The following is a 13,218-nucleotide window of genomic DNA, read 5'->3' as shown; positions in this document are numbered from 1 at the left end:
ATATGCAAATGCTCGAGCGTATTTTTTTTGCGCTTGATGGTTCTAGCCGAACGCATTCCTTCTTGAAATGGATTACCTGGCAACTCAGGATGACGAGTGAGCGAGGGCTAGCGGTGTATGGGCTGCCTGCCAGCCCTGCCTGCCGCTGTCCAGTACCAGCTGGCTCTCTGAGATAGTACGGTTGGATATTGTCTCTCTCCTCTGCGATGATTGAATACCAAACCGAATCTCTGCCTGGCAACCACAGACTTAGGTCTCTGGTTGGCTGGAATTCTCGAATACGTGGATGACCATCTCTACTGCATCGCCTTTGACGTTGCAAGAATTTTCAGACAGATATCTCACTAGACTTGGTATCATCTTTCTTTTTACTGCACGGTAAAAGAAGTCTGTAGCCTAGTCTCCCGCTGCATCGCACCTGCTGCTGCAATGCCGCGGAATGATTTCTTCAGACATCCGAGTTTGTCTTCTAAATAATCTTGTATTCGTAGGTGTGCAATTGTTCTTAGTCCACCCCGAATTGTAGATGTATAACGGAAGACATTGCCTGTTCTACTTCCAAGTATATAGATGTCCTCCCTGGATAAGCTGGGAAGAAGATGTCCTTCATCCAGCCCATGAGAAGCGGTTCTTCAGGCAGTACAATCCCTGTGTTTTCATCACTGGAAAGCGCTCCGCTTTCATTGTAACTCTTGACTTCTCAACGAACAGCAATGAAGTAGCAGTTTAGCGTTTTCAGTCCTGTGTAAAACAGCAGGGATTAAGCCATCTTCACGGGTTGGTGTCATCGGCGGGACTTTTCTACGTTCAGAATCTTGAGTTAACTCTCGATTCAGCTGTGAAGACGTATAGGTCTGCATTCACCTATCACCTTTGTCTTCAATGGCACTAGTAATTGTTTTCTCCTTAGTTGAGATTCAACTACTAAGAGAACTTCTGTCTTACCATCAGGGATCTCGGTCTCTAGATGGCAATTGACTTTAGTCTTGTTGATCACATTCCTTGAAAGAATCATCATCTCGCCTTCCAGCGTCGGTGGCAACAGATAGACGATTTGTATGGTCTCTCGGCATAACCCCTCAAAAGGCGAGGGTCACGTGACTACGCCTCGGATGCATGGACTAATCGCCTCACACAACCGAACGCAGTCAGTCGGCAGCTGTCGAAGCGTCCGAGACCGTCATGAGCAATGCTGTGGACTTTGTATCGGTTGATCCAGATCAGTCATTACTTTGTCCTACTGGCATGGTGCAGTACCCATAACTATCAACACCCACCATGGAGTGTCGGTGTGTTTATCCATACGGAGACGATGAGACCGTGAGAGACTTCGCCGCAGTGGGATAAGAGATTGCGAGAGACTTCGCTGCAGATGGATAGACCAGTAGACGGGTACTGGACATCACTCCAAAGAATATGTCGGACAGGAAGATGGGGGGATCATTGCTACCATATCTTTCTTTCCTTCCCTTCGACTGCCCAGAGGTCCTTGGAACCTCATTCCCTGGACCAGTGGGGAGGTGGATGCTTGCAAGATGTGTTTACTTACCCAGCTCCTTCAAGAGGACAAGTTGCATCTCGTCCATGGTGCGCAGTTGTAGAGGTAAGAAGGATGTGAGAGTGACTGGCTCTCCCCCTTCCACGCCTCGTCCCTCCATTTCTCGACCTTCGGGTTGAGGATAGGTCTCGAACTCACACTTGCTGGTCGGACGATTGTTGCGGTAAGCTTACACATAGAGCATCCTTTTTATGTTTCTTATCAGAATCATAGAAGCAATCCTGCTCCTTTCTCTAACAAGGGGAGGAAGGAGACTGACAATAATGCAAATCCTTCCCAGAACTTTGCATTAATGTGTCTGACACCAAATATTCTTCACAGCCCTTTTTCGGATGAGTCACGATCCCATCAACTCATTTTGAAAAGGCCCAGAAGTCTGACTCTTGATCATGCAGCTCCTATACTCCGATCAAGTTGTCAGAGGCAGCAGGGCACCCTCCTCGCTCTAACGACCAGGAGGAGTAGCCTAGGTGCGGAGAACTCCAGTCAGTTCTAGAGGCTCACTCGGATTCCTCCCACCAATCAGTGAGTCGTCTTTCTTATGTTAACGGACCGAGGGTTTGTATTACGTGTTGGAACAAATCACAATTTGTCAAAAATTTTATTTTTCCTAACTACAAACCTGAGGTCCTTTACAGATATGCCCACCTCATGCCACCCCTCAATCTGAACCTGGGCCGACAGGCAAAGTGGAGTGTTTACATCTGGGCAGGCTACGGTAGTTACTGCCTAACCACCTTGTTCAAGATTCAGTGGCTGTAATTCCAGCTACGCCGTATGTTACATTCCTTATGTTAAAGGACCTCAGGTTTGTATAGTTAGGAAAAATACAATTTACAAACATTGTGATTTTTTGCTATTTTAGGACTAACCAATTTGCGATAGAAACTTTGTTCCGGTACGTATACAAACCCTCGGTCCTTTAACAATAGGAAGGTACTTAGCAGCAGCTGAACCGGTCGTAAGCTTCGAACAAGGGGGTTTGGTAGTGGATGGACGTGTTGCTTCGCCTCTCTGCCCGCTTATCGTCGTATGCTTTGTGTGCTTCACTGCGTGAAGATTCTTTTTTTGGCTTTTTCTCTTACTTTGTGTTTGTGCAAAAGGATATACGTAAGTACGTGTGTATTTTGTATTTCATACAGTGATTTTGACTTCGTTATGGAATCCCGAGAACCGGAGAGACCCCCTTGGCCCCTCCATCAGCCGCAGATTGTGCCCTGGTGTGGAGGGCTGTAAGTGTGGGGCCTTTCGGTCCTCTGTTGAGGTCGACCCTCATGAGTATTGTACTCGGTGTAGAGGGCGAGACTGCTCTCTCACCGAGCCGTGAAGTATGTGTTTCTTGGTTGGAGGAGCAGTGGGAGTGCTATGGGGGGAGGAAGAAGCTGCGTAAGCCGGCCAGGGAGTCGTGGGAGGATTCCGCAGATTGTGCCCTGGTGTGGAGGGCCGTAAGTGTGGAGGGGCCTTTCGTCCTCTGTTGAGGTCGACCCTCATGAGTATGTACTCAGTGTAGAGGGCGACTGCTCTCGCACCGAGCTGTGAAGTATGTGTTTCTTGGATGGAGGAGCAGTGGGAGCGCTATGGGGGGAGGAAGAAGCCGCGTAAGCCGGCCAGGGAGTCGTCGGAGGATTCTCTGGTTGCTTCCCTGGTCACGGACACGTCGTCTTCGTTCCTCCCTTCATCTCCGCTCCCTCATATGGCGCCTTCCTCTTCGGGGGAGGTATCTCGTTCCTTTTCTTCTCAATTAGTTGAGTGTGGAGGGGGGCTGAGGTACCCCGACATTCAGCTGTATTCGGGGTCTTCCGTTTGCTCGGGGTAGGATCTGTCCCCCCTCCCCCAACCCCCTTACTAACCCGACTTTTTTGCTTCTTCAGGTTTGCTTGCCATGGGGATGATCTTGGCCGGGCCTGGTACTCGCTGGGGCTCCAGGGAACACCGACGATTCAGGGGCTGCTGAGTCACCTGGCGAGAGGGGCTATGCCGGTTACCCAAGGCCCGATCACCACGACTACCACGACGGTGTCCACACCTGGCTACGCTGCTCTGCTGCACCTGATGTACACACAGCATGTAGCCACGGTGACCCCGACAGCCGCTGTGCAGACGCTGCTGACGGAGGTGAGGATGCCAGCTGTGACGCCGCCACCTGGGTTTGCCGCTCTTGCCTCAGCCCCTGACTTCCGGTGTCCTAAGAGCTCTCCACTGGACCTGCCTCCTGTGCATAGGATGCTGCTAGTTCCTGCCCCGCCTCCTGTTCCTGACCACGCTGCTACTCCAGTTCCAGTACCAGTTCCTGCCGCCGTCGTTCCTGCCCGTGGTGTTGCTGCTCCCACCCCAGGTCCTTCTGGACAGGTGCAGTCGGGTCCTGTTGCTTTGGCAACTGGCCCGGCTCCGTCCTGGATGGAAGACCTGACGGTGGTCAGCTGATGAGAAGAGGAGGAGGAGGAAGGTGTCGTCGTCATCTTCATCGTCTTTTTTGTTGTTGTCTGCGCCTCTTCCCCTTCAACTTCCAAGGCCCCGCAGCCTAAGAAGGAGGAGGTCGCCTCCTCCCCCCCTAAGAAGGCTCGCTCTGAGACTTCTAAGGGTCCTTCCCACTCCAGTGGGAAGGTTGGGGCTTCTGCTGGTCCTCCTTGTTACGGTGTCGAAATATCCTGGCAAGGGTCAACACAATGTTACGGCCTCCGAGAGAGGTCCGCTTCAGGTTCGATATGAAATGAATTTAAAAAAAAAAATTTCAACACCAACAGTTGAAACTGGCGATACGAATATAGAAAGAAACATTTACACAACAAAGGTTTATTTACAAGCTTACTAACATAGGTAAATGCAGAATGGTATCTCCTATTTACATAAAAAGATAGAATCTTACACTGCATGAACTGGGGGAACAGTGAGGCAATTCAAATACTTGCTAGTCAATTTGACAGTTCGAAGCGGTGGCTTCACAACAGGAAAACGGTGATTGCAGACGTCCTCTTGACTCCGTATTGCAGAAACTAGTCTACTTGTAAGGCAGGAACTCCCCAAAACCTCTAGCAGGACCTTTTCTTCTCTGAAGTCTGCTCGACGTCGAGATAACACGAGATAATTCGTCCACTCCTGAAGACAACTAGACCAGTATCCAACCAACTCCTGAGCAACTTTTCTTCTGATCCTTCGTCGGTTCCTTCGTCTCTAGTCTCTCACTGACGATCTCTGCTGCTGATCTCTCACTGATATTCTGACCAGTGGCTCTTACTGAGGATATCTCTGTGACTAACTGGAGTCTCTCTTTTACGATCTCTGCTTCCTCCTGCTACGACAGTCGTATTTATACGGCACTCTGGGGGCCGGAGCCTACGCGAACTTCACAGACTCCAGGGATTTCTAGAACTTCTTAGATGAATCTAGACGAGGTATTGCATCAGAAATCGCGGCGTTTCTCACGTCCCAACGAGTTCCACAACACTCCTGCCGATTCTAGAACCATCATGATAACAGGCACCTCCAACACAATGCGCTAACGCCTCCTTGCTGCCGAACTTCTTGAAAATGCGCTCTCCTTTCCTTTAACTTTCTTTGCTATGAAGCAATTACCATCACACTCCTGTTTCCATTCGGGAACGGGGCCTGTCTCTCCTTCCGCAAGGAAGAAGAAGACAGGGACCGGAGGAGCACCGGCTAACACCGGTACCTCCTTGCCTGGTGCCAGAGGTTCTGCCTCGGCGCCAGGTACCGTCTTGGCGCCAGGTACTGTCTCGGCCTCTCATTCGTGAGAGGTACCGAGTGTACAGTCGCCCACGGGTGACTGTGCACCCAAGACCCAGGCAACCGAGTCCGCTCGTCGCCAGGATCTAGACATGGGGCGGAAGACTGGCGGGAGTCATCCAGGTGACTCCCGACTAGGCCAGACATCGCTCTCGTGGCGAGCCGCTGGCACCCAGGGTTGACGCGACGGTCCCAGACCGTTCGCTGGCTGAGGCAAGGAAGCGGTCTCCTCGGTCACCTAAACCAGCCTCGGCTGGTCCAAGTGACGTGACGCGCCGTGAGAACAGGCCTCGCTCCCACCGCGACAGCGGACTCTGTCGGTCCCCTGACCGCCGCTCCCACTGGGACTGGGCAGAGAGGGGGACTAGCAGCAGCTCTTCTGACGCTCGGGACCATCGCCGCTGTTCTCAGTCCAGCCGCTCGACTAGGCCTGCAGCTCGATTGCCACTGCGGGTTGGCAATCGCCTGCAGCCCCCCCAAGCCCCCTCAGCACACTGGTTCTGCCAGTGGGCCCGGGGGGGGGGGGGGGGGGGGGGGGGGGCTGCATTAGGGCTTCCTCTCCTATCCCTTCAACTTCCTCGGGCTACACCGGGAAGAGCGAGGCGATCAGGAGTGATCGCGCCCCTCGCGATCCCGCCATGACACCCTACGAACCTGGCAAGGTCCTCGGATTGACCAGATCGTATGCGCAAGTGGCAGGAGGAGACCATGAGGGGTCTGTTGTGGTTTCCTCCTGTGGAAGGAGGAGGTTCTCAGGAGGCGTTCTCGCTGGACGGGCTTCACAGCCCGTCTCCGCAGGATGCAGTCACTCCCGAGATCCAGAGGTCGTTCTCAGAGGCTATTGCGCTGATTCGTCAGCACAACGACCTCGGGGAAGGATCGCCGCTCCCCCCCTTCCGAGCCCACGTCGGGTTTGGAGTCATTCTGGGGTCCCAAAAAGGACCCGGACGATGGTGGGTCTGCTGCGATCAGCCTTGGCTGACAGTGTGCTGGGCCAGGTGGACACTCTTGTCTCCGGACAGGAGGGTTTGCTCTGGTCCGGTAGGTCATCCAAGCTCCTTCCCCCACCTCTACCGTGACAAGAGGCGCTTCTATGTGCCTTCGGAAGATCCTCTGCCGCCCAAACAGGTTAACCCAGAGCTAGCTAGGCTGACTCCGGGGGTGTCTCTGCAGCAGCTCCTGTCGGAGAACCTCTGGTTCTCGCAGCAAGAGGCACTTGCCTTGGAATCTACCTCTATGGCAGCATTCCAAGCAGTCTCCTGGCTCGACCTGTGGTCCCTCACAGTGTCGAAAACCGCGGCCTCCTTGGGGAACATCACTCCTGAAGGAGACCCGGCTTTTGTGAGACTGTGCCAGTCTGGAGGTAGGGCCATCTCCTACCTGGCCCACCAGACGGCTAACCTGTGGGCCAACCTGGTTCTTTGGCGTAGGGACGCTGTTCTCACCCAAGTGACTAGGGCGGCTGGGCGAGAGGCAGCCTTGGGTCTTCGCAACGGACCGGTGCGGAGTTCCTCCTCTCTCTTCCCCAGAGAGATGGTGGACGCTTTGGTGGAACAACGGCGCATTGACGAGAGTGACCGTTTAGTACACCAGGCAGTCTCGAAGGTGGCTGGGCAACCTTGAACGACTGCGGCTAAGCCCAAGAGTTTAGCTAGTGCTTCCTCTGCGGCTAAGACGATTGCTTCGTCGGAGCCCAGAGGGAAAAGACTGCCTTCGACTTCTTCGGTAAGGAGCGACCGTAACCAGCCCTCCTCCCAGTCCTTCTCTCGAGGAGGATCTGGGAAGAAGCCGAAGAGAGGCGGGAAATGCTAGGGACGGCGTTCCCCCTCACCTGCTGCCGGAAGTGGGGGGCTGCCTGGCGAGCCATTGGGCAACTTGGCAGTGCTACGGAGCGGAGACCTGGATAGTGAACGTCCTTCGGGAGGGATATTTACTACCCTTCGAGTCTTGGCCACCCCTCACCTCCAACCCAGTCCATCTTCAGACGTACGTTCCTGGTTCGACCAAGGATGTGGCGCTTCGGCAGGAAGTAGAAGCCATGCTGAGCAAACGTGCTGTGGAGATCGTATGGGATCAGTTGCTGGGCTTCTACAGTCGACTTTTCCTGGTGGAGAAGTCCTCGGGGTGGCTGGCACCCCGTGATAGATCTCTCTCCCTTGAACTGATTCGTTCGCTAGACTCGGTTCACAATGGAAACAGCATGATCAGTGCTCGATTCCATCAGGGAGAACGACTTCATGCTTTCTGTGGATCTGAAGGACGCGTATTTCCGGATAACCATCCATCAATCCTCTAGGAAGTACCTCCGCTTCATCCTTGACGGGACAGTGTACCAATTCAGGGCACTTTGTTTTTGGTCTCTCAACCGCCCCACAGGTGTTGTCATCGAGTGTTCACGCTGGTGTCGACTTGGCTAGTCCTGCGAGCGGGAGTTGCTACAGGACAGGGATCGACTCTTCGAATTCTGCCGCGATCTGGGGATCGTAGTGAATTACGAGAAGTCGGATCTCGAGCCCAAGCAGAGGATGAAGTACCTGGGCATGCTGATCGACACGCAGATTCGCGGATCAGCAAGTTCAGGGAGGCAGCAAGACAGTTCCTGTCTCTATAGGAGCAGCCAGCTCAGCAGTGGCAGGTCGTGATCGGTCACCTGTCGTCTCTCGAGAAGTTAGTTCCTCAAAGACGTCTTCACCTGCGGTCTCTCCAGTGTAGACTCAAGGAGTGTTGGTCACAGGCAAGAGACCCACCCTTCTTCTCCGTGTCCCTTACGGAGGAGGTGAGGCAGGACCTAGCCTGGTGGCTGGACAGGCAGGAACCTCGTAAGAAGAGTGCGTCTTCGCACCCCCCCCCCCCCCCCCCCCCCCCCCCACCCCCCCCCCCCCCCCCCCCCCCCCCCCCCCCCCCCCCGGGAGATGTTGCTGTTTTCAGACACATCAACCGAGGGATGGGGCGCACACCTGGAGGAGTTTGCTGGCTGCGGGAGTGTGGGATCATCACGACAAGCACCTTCACATCAACGTCCTGGAGCTCAAGGCAGCGTTCTTCGCTCTCCAAGAGTTCCAAGATCGTCTGGTGGGACACTCAGTGGTGTTGATGAGCGACGACACCCACGGTAGTGGCGTACGTCAACAAACGGTGACTTAGTGTCCCTTCCGTTGCATCAGTTGACGTTGCAGGTGCACGAGTGGCTCACTCAGTAGAGATGTCAGCCTGCTACATTCCAGGCAAGAGGAATGTAGTAGCAGACAAGCTCAGCCGTCGGGATCAGGTGATAGGAACCGAGTGGTCCCTTCGCCCAGACGTGGCGGAAAGGCTCTTCAACCTGTGGGGGCATCCAGTCGTAGACCTGTTTGCCACCCGGCACAACAGAAAACTTCAGGTTTTCTTTTAACTCAGTTGTGCTGGACCCATGGGCAGCTCCAAAGGGACGCTCTTCAACACCCGTGGGAACAACCTCTTCGTTTACGCCTTTCCCCCACCCCGTTCTGTCTTATTCGCAAGGTGATTAGCAGGGCGCTGATCAAACCCTGAAACTTCGGATGATTCTGGTGGCACCCCAAATGGCCTCAAGCTGTTTTGGTAGTTGACCTGCTGACTGCTCGCCGAAACACCGAAGGAGATTCCCCACTGGCACAACCTCCTGCGCCGGCCACACGTAGAGCGGTACCACCAGTCTGGTCGAGTCCCTGTGTCTTCTGGCTGGCTATTATCCACCATCTCTTGCGAGCGAGAGGCTTTTCTCGCAGCGCAGCAACAGAGATAGCTGGATACCTCAGACAGTCCTGTGCAGCTGTATACCAGGGGAAGTGGTCAGTCTTCTATGGTTGGTATCGTGGACGGGGTCTCTCCTCTCAGAGCTACTGTACAGCAGGTAGCGGATTTCCTCGTTTTCCTTCGCCGAGAGAAGCTCCTCTCCATCTCTGCAGTTAAAGGATACAGAGCCGCCCTGGCCCTAGTCCTTAAACTGCGAGGTGTGGACATCTCTTCTTCCTTCGAGATCTCCCTCCTGATGAAGAGCTTCGAGAGGTCTAGCCCACCCAGGGAACTCAGGCCCCCAGGGTGGGATGTGACTCTCGTCCTCAGGAGTTTGACTCGCAGACCCCTTATAAGGCCACTCAGAGAGACAGGGATCTGACCCTCAAGACCCTCTTCTTGCTGGCCTTGCATCGGTGAAGAGAGTAGGGGAACTTCATGGTCTTTCCTTCAGCGTCAAGCATTCCAGGGGATGGGGATCCGTGATGCTCAATTTCGTCCTGAACTTCGTAGCGAAGACTCAGAATCCTTCGGTCCCTGACGACCGGTTCGAGTCTTTCACGATCCCCTCCCTGAAGGACTTCACCGACAACGATGCGGATGAGATGCTGCTTTGTCCTGTGAGGGCGCTACGGCGCTATCTGAAGAGAACTCGGACACTCAGTTCTGAGTGTTGACGCCTCTTCGTTATTGGTTCGGGGTTACCAAGAAAGAAGTTTCCAAGAATACTCTTTCTTTCTGGCTACGTGAGGTGATCAGGAGGGCGGATTGTAGTGACGACACCCGCACCCTTCGTCCGAGAGCCCACAAAGTCAGAGGTATTGGTCCAACCCTTGTGTTCCACAAGAACTTCTCCCTGGCGCAGGTTCTGAAGGCAGGGGTTTGGGCTAACCAGACCACCTTTACTTCCTTCTACCTTCGGGATATTACCCACGGGTCCTTGGACACATTTTCCTTGGGACCCGTGGTGACTGCTCAACAAGTTGTGTAGTCTACCCAGCACCCGAGCGGACAGAACAGCATCGCATCCTTGTGTGACTGCATGAATGGACGATTGAAAGAGTGTGTGACTGGCTTCTCTTCCTCCTTCGTTCTTCCTCCTCTACCTGTGGGCAGAGGGCCGCGGTCGTCACTACGCTGAACAGGAGGCCGATGCAGGTAAGCTACACAACAGAGCTCCATCCTATCCCTTTCATTAGGGATAGGAGTTTTTATCCACTACTCCCCAACAAGTGGGGAGTGGACGCCAACAAAAGACAAACCCATGACTTCATCTTGGCTCTTGAAGTAGGAACTAGTTCTTGCATTTATTGCTATTTATAAGAGGTATGCTTGCCTCCCTCTTATAAGTTAGGTCCAGAGGTCTGACCACTGATCCTGCGGTGCACACCACGATCAGCTGGGGAGAGGCTAGGATCCCTCCCTTTGCTCTTACGACCAGGGAGGGAACCAAGGTAGGGAGGGAAACCAAGGTAGGGCGAACACCAGTCTGTTCATAAGACTCAGATTCCACCCACCAATAAGTGAGTCTTCCTATTGTTAAAGGACCAAGGGTTTCTATACGTACCGGAACAAATAATTTGTCGAAAATTGTATTTTTCTTAACTATACAAACCTGAGGTCCTTTACATATAGTCCCACCTCATGCCACCCCTCACTCTGGGTTTTCCTGGGCCCAAAGCAAAGTGACTCCTCTCCTCACAGTCGAGCTGACCGCCAACTGCGGGACAAGCAGTTAACTACTGAACCCCCTTGTTCGAAGCTTACGACCGGTTTAGCTGCCCCTAAGTACCTTCCTATTGTTAAAGGACTTCAGGTTTGTATAGTTAGGAAAAATACAATTTTCGACAAATTGCTATTTTGTAGTTATATTTTTATGACTTTTGTTTATTTAGCATCTCAACTAAGTTTGATTTATACATATTCAGAGATTATACACAGTTCTAATTATTGTGGAGTAAAGATGACCTGCTTAGGATAGGCCCATGAAAAACAACCTTTGCCCTTTAGGATGTACAGTATATTTCTGGACTTATTTCTGGAAAAAATTTGCACCTTTCATGCGATTGCAGATTTTTTTTTTTTTTTTTTTTTTTTTTTTTTTGTTTTTTTTTTTTTTTTTTTTTTTTTTTTTTTGCTGTCATTCAAGCTTTTTACTTATAATTCATATGTTATTTATTTGGTTTCTAAGGAACATAATGTTATATTGTTTCCCACTTCAATATCTTATTGAGCAAGAAAACTAAGAGCTGTAGTAGAGCATTTCTCTCAAGTAGCATCTTCATTTGTATGTGTACTGTATATAGTGTTCATTAAAAAATTCTGATTTGTATAAAAAGTTCCTTCGCATTTTTGGTGAGTGCATCATTGACGCTTGTGATTTAAGTAAGGGACTACCATCTGTCATCATTTTATTATTAAAACTATGGGGGGGGGGGGGGGTTAAGTTTTTAAGGAGACCATTGCCAACTTATAGATTCATATATAAAGGTAAAAATAAGCATATGAAGAAATCAAAGTAAATGAGTTAGTAAAAGGTAGACAGCATTGTAGGCTAAAGCAACATTGCAAAGACTACGGAGATCTTCCATTGCAAGATGATTATGCTAACTGTTTCATTTTGAATAGTAGCATATGTAGAATAGCAGGTCTGTAGTTATGAAACTTCAATAATAATAAGATTTTATTTTTCAGGGATCTTGCTATAAGTCTTCGACGCAAACTTGGTGACTGGTTCAGAGTTGTGCAGCTTTTAAAATTGGGCTCATCAGGTGATGATGTCAAAATGGAAGAAGCCCTTAATAACATTGGTCATTATTATGCAGACAGGCACAAATGGTAAGATGATTTTTTTTTTTTTTTAATTGTTGAAAGAGAATATTCAGTAAATACAGTGAAAGTGTTTCCCTTTGTGCATAATAAATTAGAGTTTACCAGAATTATCAGTCAAATTTCCTCAGGTCCAGCTATAAAAAACAATGCTAAACTTTTCAGTTTCAATTGTTACCAAAATATGTAGTTATTGTTATTTATACACTTGAGGATGAAGATTTAGTCATAGACTGAAATGGCAGGGAGTAGGAGGAGATGAAATTGTAAGTTTTCAGCCAAATTTCCACAGAGCCATTCATGGAAAAATCTTTCATTTTTCAAAGTTTAATTTTCAGCACTCTTTGATGTGGAAGGAAAGTTGATTTTATTCATCATTTAGAGGAAGATCTTGTTACAGAATTAAATTGGATGGATTTTTAGACAACAAATGACAAGATTTTCAGTGTAGAAAAATGTCAACCTTTCAGTGTTTTATTTTCTTGCATTTTTATACCCAGAAAGAAGTATTATAGTGCCATTTATGTACTAAGTGGCTGATTGTTCATAGAATGAGAATGATAGAAAACAGAGGAAAAAACCTCTCAAGAATTTCTAGTCAAATTCCAGCAGGTCTGCATATTTACTTTTAAAATTATATTTTTTATCAGCTCCTTAATTAAGACCCGATGACACTTTCAAAATATTTTAATTAATTTTTTTACTGCTATTTTTACCTAGTGCAGATTTGAAATACTATTGGGTACATAACTTCAAGTCTGACCAAGTAATTTTTGTCAATTCCTCTCAAAGTTGTTTGAGTGTAACAGGAATGCTGAACTAATTTTGAAAGTTGAGGGGGCAATGCTAGTTTACATTGAAGAGATGTAGGTAAGATTTTTAAAAATTTTCTTTTGCTATCAGGGATGATGCAGTGAAACACTTTGAGTTAGCTCACAATCATGAGATGCTGTCTGTCTGCTACTATCAGTTGGAAGACTTTGAAGCCCTAGAGTCTCTTGTGCGATCTCTTCCGGATAATTCACCTTTACTGCCATCCATAGCTGATATGTTTACCAGTGTTGGGATGTCACAGCAAGCTGTTGCTGCTTACATGAAGGTATTGTAACTTGCAGGTTATGTACTAGAGAGCAGCATGAATATTTGTATGAGAATACCATATGTAGTATATATACTTTCAAAAGGTCATTAAAATAGATTGAAGTTTTAAAAATAAATTTTCACAAAATTAGTTTAATTCCGGATGGGAAATTAGGTGTGCTTCACAAAGTGTAAAGATTAAGAGGATACTGCACTCCGGAGTGTTGTGAGATACCTTGATATGTTGTTGTTGT

General features: G+C 49.8%; 1 protein-coding gene across 2 annotated transcripts in view; it reads left to right on the top strand.

The window, feature by feature from the left end:
- LOC135210063 (WD repeat-containing protein 35-like) overlaps positions 1 to 13,218 on the top strand; it is a 103,448-nt gene that overhangs the window by 75,023 nt on the left and 15,207 nt on the right. For both annotated transcript variants that reach the window (XM_064242859.1, XM_064242860.1), the window contains 2 exons: positions 11,750 to 11,893; positions 12,788 to 12,983. In XM_064242859.1, coding sequence (XP_064098929.1) covers positions 11,750 to 11,893; positions 12,788 to 12,983 — 340 coding nt within the window. The remainder of the gene's footprint in view (positions 1 to 11,749; positions 11,894 to 12,787; positions 12,984 to 13,218) is intronic.

The sequence above is a fragment of the Macrobrachium nipponense genome, chromosome 39 (genome assembly GCF_015104395.2).
Source record: "Macrobrachium nipponense isolate FS-2020 chromosome 39, ASM1510439v2, whole genome shotgun sequence".
Taxonomy (NCBI): domain Eukaryota; kingdom Metazoa; phylum Arthropoda; class Malacostraca; order Decapoda; family Palaemonidae; genus Macrobrachium; species Macrobrachium nipponense.
The sequence above is the reverse complement of the archived record's forward strand: the minus strand, read 5'-3'. Positions and strand labels throughout refer to the sequence as shown.